The sequence below is a fragment of the Cyprinodon variegatus genome, unplaced genomic scaffold (genome assembly GCF_000732505.1).
Source record: "Cyprinodon variegatus isolate N-32 unplaced genomic scaffold, C_variegatus-1.0 Scaffold594, whole genome shotgun sequence".
Classification (NCBI taxonomy): domain Eukaryota; kingdom Metazoa; phylum Chordata; class Actinopteri; order Cyprinodontiformes; family Cyprinodontidae; genus Cyprinodon; species Cyprinodon variegatus.
The window spans coordinates 442,338-448,463 of record NW_015151047.1 but is presented as its reverse complement, the minus strand read 5'-3'; the positions used below and the strand labels follow the sequence as shown (position 1 = coordinate 448,463).

General features: G+C 36.6%; 1 gene segment (V, D, J or C); it reads left to right on the top strand.

Moving 5' to 3' along the window:
• The window catches only part of LOC107096033, a 17,322-nt gene extending 12,735 nt beyond the window's left edge, over positions 1-4,587 (top strand). The window contains 2 exon segments of the V gene segment in view: positions 2,414-2,530; positions 4,556-4,587. Of these exon segments, the coding sequence occupies positions 2,414-2,530; positions 4,556-4,587 (149 nt within the window).
• Positions 4,588-6,126: the final 1,539 nt, after the last annotated feature.

The window sequence follows — 6,126 nt, the reverse complement described above, 5'->3', positions numbered from 1 at the left end:
ATCTCAACCCAGTGACTGAGAGACATGGTTCCATTATCAAACCCAGCCCTATAGAGAATTACTGTCTAAGGAATGTTCTATAATTTAAACAGTATTTTCTATTTTTCTTCTGCCTTAACAAAATTTAGCTCATTTAATATTGTGACATTCATCCAATTAAGGTGATAAGTCGTATCCCAACCACAGTATTTTCTATATCAACTGTTTTGATATTTTAGGGAGTTTGAAAAAAAAACATTAGAATTTTACTATGAACTGAAAAAAGTATAATTAACGGAGAATAAGACATGCCAATTATACAATATTTAAAAACCAAAGCATTTTGGGATTTAGAGGTCTTTGTATTATTAATTAACAGATGTGTCAGGTAACAAAATCTAAATATTTTGTTACCTTATTTAAGTGCAAATTTTGCCTACCTCTACTTTACTACAGTAATTTTGTTTCGACAACTATTCACTTCTACTCCTTGCAGTTTTTGCAAATATCTCTATTTTGTACTCCTTATATTTTAAAAGGAGACTTCTTCGTTTTGTTTTATTTAAACTCATTTTCGTTATGGCCTGTTGGTATTTAAAAAAAATAAACTAATCAAAATAATTTGTTTCATCCAGACAATTAATTTATTGCTGATAGGACTCAGTACTGCACCGACTTTTTGTTTGCCTTGTATCAAATTAAATTGTTTTTCTATATGATGCAAAGTTAAATTTGATGCTGTTGCCTTTAGTTAGAAAACTAAGAAACTTAAGTATAAGGAAGTTATCATTCAAAATTGTAGAAAATTTTTCCTTAAATAGGGTAGTTCTGTAACCAGCATATAGGTTTAGCTCGTCTAGCCTTAAAATTATTCTTGCATTACTTTTAATTTTATACTTTAAGTGCTTTAAAAAAAAAGTTGATTACTTAAGTTGATATTCTAGCTTCTACAAAAGTGTTTTTAGACAGAAGGCTTTATGCTTCTGTTTGTCAGGTTTTATGGAGGTTTTGGAGGACCCAAATGCAGAGACAGAAAGAGGCAGAGATGTGATTTTGCTGATTTAATGGTGTTCCACAAGGCAACCAAAGTCACTTCCAAAAACAAAATACAGAAACCAAAAACTAAAACTAGTCAGGGAAACACACTTAAAAAGCAAAGAATCAACTAGGAACCAGCAAACAGTAACTGAAGAGGAGGAGTATTTATCGCAAACAGAACAATGACAAGAGTAATCAACTGATTGGGAGGAGGTGTGGACCGAAGAATTTAAAAGGGAGCTAGAAGAAGGAGACTGACACAAGAGGGCAACAGAGGATAAACAAGAAATACAAAAGAACCCTAATACAACCAGAAAGCAACTAAAATACTACAAAATGGAAATGAAACCAATGAAAACTCAAAAAGAAAACTTAAACAGAACAAAACCATGACACTACATGAGTAATAAATTTTAAGACTTTTGAAACCTCTGTTGATAAAAACATCTCTTCGAAACGCAGCTATTTTTTAAAGATATTTGATAAGTATTTACCATTATTTCAATTTACTGTTTTAACAGATCAAACGGCAAAAGGTTCAGCAAATAAAATAAACCTAAAACACTGGCTTGACGTCCATCATAATAAGCTCCAGTAGCAGGATCAGTTAAGAAAAAACAAAGGCTTGGCAGTAAGTTTCCATCCATCCATCCATCCATCCATCCATCCATCCATCCATCCATCCATCCATCCATCCATCCATCCATCCATCCATCCATCCATCCATCAAACCCAGAACCTTTTTGCTGCAATACAACAGTGCTATAAACTGCCCTAACCGTGCAGCCCTTATCTTTGTCAGTAGTCATTTGACAGAAACTAGGTCCAATTGTGATGTAATTGTTTCTTGTCTCTGGCTATGTTTGTAGAGCTGCTACACAGTTTTAAGTTTGGAGATATGAAAACAGCGGAATGTAATAATCTGATAAAGTTCTCTTCTACCCTCTTAAAAAACAAGAAAGAATAGAATCATAAAATAAGTGTGTATTTTAAGAGAGTACGAACAATTTGTAACAAAGAAACAATTTTCTTTGTTTAAAAAAATAAATAAATAAGGCCTTGATGGAACCTGCAAAAAACGTGAGCTTTGGTGATGTTAGGATAAGTATAATTGCTAGTAATAAATCAGAGACAGTGATAAATCATAAAGCACCTCCTACTTAACAATATGTAAAGTAATTTAGTATAAAAGGAAGTCATGAATCTGCTTTAGTCAGAGGATCAAACAGCTTTCATCAGTTGAGCTTCAGCATCAATCATGTACTCTGTGGCTCTGTTACTGCTGCTAACTGCTGGATCCTGTAAGGAGTTTTAAATTGATTAGACTTATAGTTGATGCACTTAAAATTAGATGAATTATAGTATTAATTTTGTTTTTTTTCCCTTGTCTCCACAGGTGTGTTCTGTATTGATCTCATCCAGCCAGACTCTAAAGTTGTGCAGCCTGGACAGTCTCTGACTATCACCTGTCAGCCCTCTGGTTACTCTATAACTGATGGCAGCTATGCAACAGGTTGGATCAGACATCGGGAAGGAAAAGCAATGGAATGGATTTTTTATATGTGGGGTGGTGGGGGTTTTTACCAAAATGATGCTCTGAAGAACAAGTTCAGCTACAGCAGAGACACTTCTGCTGGAACAGTAACAATAACAGGACAGAATCTACAGCCTGAAGACACAGCTGTTTATTACTGTGTGAGGCGGCACAGTGATACAAACCACAGAGGAGGCTGTGCAAAAACAAGTCAGACAGAAGGATTAAATTAAAATCATATGTAAAAAAAGTCTTAGGGAAGGAGGCCACAGTAATCACGGATTTGTGTCACAAACTTTGGGATTTAAAGATGCAATATATGTGGGTTTTAAACAACAGTTGGGTGTTTCAGCATCAAAACTACTCCTATCGCCTTCTTTGGGCTATTGTTATGGTTTTGTCAGGAGATCAAGAAATCAGATAACTGAGTTTATTGAAGATAAGGGAATAAGGTAATGGGGAGATTAGGAACTGCAGTGATGGTGCAGGAGGCAGGTTCTCTAAAAACACATCACAGGATTAGAACTGACAGAGTGAGGGAATGAATGTAGCAGGCATCCATCTTACATTTGCGAGTGATGTCCAGGGTTGTGGCTGTAAGCTGGTGGTGGTGAGTTTGATTCTTTCAAGTAAATGGTGTCTTTAGAGAACTATTGTAGCTGCTGGGCGGGCAGGCCGTGAAGATGGAGTGGTTTCAGTGAAAGTAGTTTGCAGAGGCATTCCCAGAACAGGGAACTGAAAATAACTCACAGATTAATAGAGACATGAAGTATTTTCAAGTGCTCAGAGAGACAGAGAGGTAATACTCCTTACTGTACCTGCAGCTGATGATCCAGCCCAGCAGCAAATGACAGAAGTCGCCCTCTGGTGGAAGAACCTGAAGGATGAAAAAATAACCTAGCCACAACCCCAATCCCTGACAAGTAAAGGAGAACCTACTGAGGCCTTTTCTTTAAATTAAGGAAAATAAAAAATAGATTTTTATTATACATAAAGAATAAAAAAATTAAATAAAAATATTTCAGGCCATTTGTACACAGGTATTAATATGATCCGTATTATTCTTCAGACTGGCAATGTATTCCTCAACTTTTATAACCATAGAAAACTAGAATTTTTGTAACAGTAAGACAAATTCTTCTGTTTTTTTATTTCATCTTCATTATCTGCTTGTGTGTTCTGAAATAAGATAAAATGCATGACTATGATTATTGGAATCCATTCAGTCAAAAGTGCAAAGAACTCATTATGACAGTATTGAAATATTTAAAAGGCATCAGGGGCAGGAATTGTGAAATAATATTTTCCTGTATTTAATAATACATATCTTGCCATTTCTTTGAATAGGCTGTTTGCTGGATAATACACAGGGGTGGGGTGGGGTGGGGAGTGCGGGGGGCATTGGGCGAATTTTGCTAAGGAAGAAGCACGTCTTTAAAACACTTTTAGGGATAGTAATGGATTCCTCTGCAGTCACCAAATGACCAACATCTACTTAAAACCCATTAAAAGTGTTCTATCCATCATGGATAAACTGCAAGAATACAAAAAGTGGTGGATTGGTTTAGCAGAATAAAGTCACCCATTCATTATACAGTATCTAAAGATATATAAATAAACAGCTTTGAAAAATACGGTTGGTCACCTAATCTGAACAAAAATTGTCCAGGGATCAAATGTAGGTGAGAAACCTTTAGAGAGGAGTTATCAGTCATGCAGAAATTCAAATATATGGGATTGAACTCTGTAGATGGTAGACCTTGTTGGGATCCGGAGGCTTGCCCACCAGAGGGCGCCGAGGATCCCTTCCTGAGGGCTTGTGCTCACCTGCAACACTTGTCTTCCATCTGCTCATCAAGAGGACTCCTACTTAAGGAGGAGGAGACTGACACTCCAGTGCCAGAGTGTTTGCCAGTAATGGTATCAGCAAAACCTGAGCCAGTCTACCAGATCTTGCCTGATTCTTGTGAACCTGTCTGACCCTATTTTCTCCCTGTCTCTCAGAACCTGACTTGCCTGGAAACCTGAAACACTGAAGATAGAGACCTCAACCTGGAATCTGCCTGCCTGCACTCAGTTTGCCTCTGCCAAGCTCTCAGTTCTCCACCTGCCTGCACTCAGTTCAATCTCTGCTAGCCCTCAGCCTTCTGCCTGCCTACTAGCATCTGGACCCTCAAGTTTCCCCCCCTGCTGATCAGTTCCACTTCTAAGCAGGTATTCCCCCCATCATCTGATAAACAGCAGTTTACCTGGAACTCCTCTAACCTCTCTGTACTCCTCAGTGGAGATCCAGCCGTGACCAGTCTGACCACCCAAGTTCCTGTTCACATTTTATCTACACCTTTGTCAATAAACCTTTTGAGCTTTCTCCTAACCTCCGTGTGTTTCTGCATATGGGCTAGACATCTAATCCCATCATGACAGACCTCTTCTCTGGTTTAATTCTCTTCACCTATTTTGCATTGTAAGTGGCTGTAAACTTTCAGTTCAGCATCATATTTCTCTTCTCTCCTTTGTAGCCGACTGTGATGAAAATGAAAACTTAAGGATCAATGGTTTCTTATTTTTATATATTCATAGGCTTTAGCAAAAAGGAAAATACACAAAACATATTGGTATGATTTAAATGGCTGAAATTTGCTTCAAGGTATCAAGTCCAGCAACAATTACAGCCTGGTCCATTAAATATGATTCAGATATAAATTCATATTCTGCATGGATCAACAGTACAACTTTTTGAGTTGCTGACATTACTATTATTATTATCCCCTTCATCTTCTGATATTTACTCATAAGCCTGGAACTCCATGGTTTGTTTGTTTTTATTTTGTTGGAATAACTACTGTATGTCCTGGAAGACTGAGAATCTTGACCAGCAAGTTGGCTGAATGCATTTAGATTTCAGAAGAATTTGATGTAATATGGTTAATTATTTTAAAGTTTAGCTGAATAGTAAGTATGGGACATTTTTGATAAAAAATCCAAAAGGTGCAGTTATGCTTAATTTAAATGTGATGTTTAGAGGATTCATTGGTTTATTTTTCCAATTTCATGTGTGTGATTAAGTTAGTTTATTGGTTGCATAACATTTTCCTAATCTATTCTGATATTCATTGCACAGGGTTGAAGTGTAAATATCTGACACAGCCTGCCTCTGATTCTGCAGTAAGTCAGATTCTAATTATCTGCTGTCAGGTCTCTTACTCTGTCTATTGCTCCTGGACAGCTGGAGGAAGGGATTGGAGAAATATGAATATCTTACAGAAAAAACAAATATTCCCTCAAATATAAAGGGGAACACCATTTTTTTTTTCATTTTATTATTTTTTTTTTACATTGGGCCCTTGATTTTATGTTATAAAATCATTTTCTACTCACCCATATTAGTTTTGTGTCATTTGGAGCTGTTCTGAAGATATTCGGCTTTGTTATATCCAAGTAACGTCTTCCTATGGGCAACAAATTGAAGGTAAAACAGACTGACTACTGAACAGTTCTCTTCTAACTTTGATCATTGCATGTTTGCTTGGTGATAAATGAACTCTGTCATGTTTGATGGTAAATGCTCAATTTTC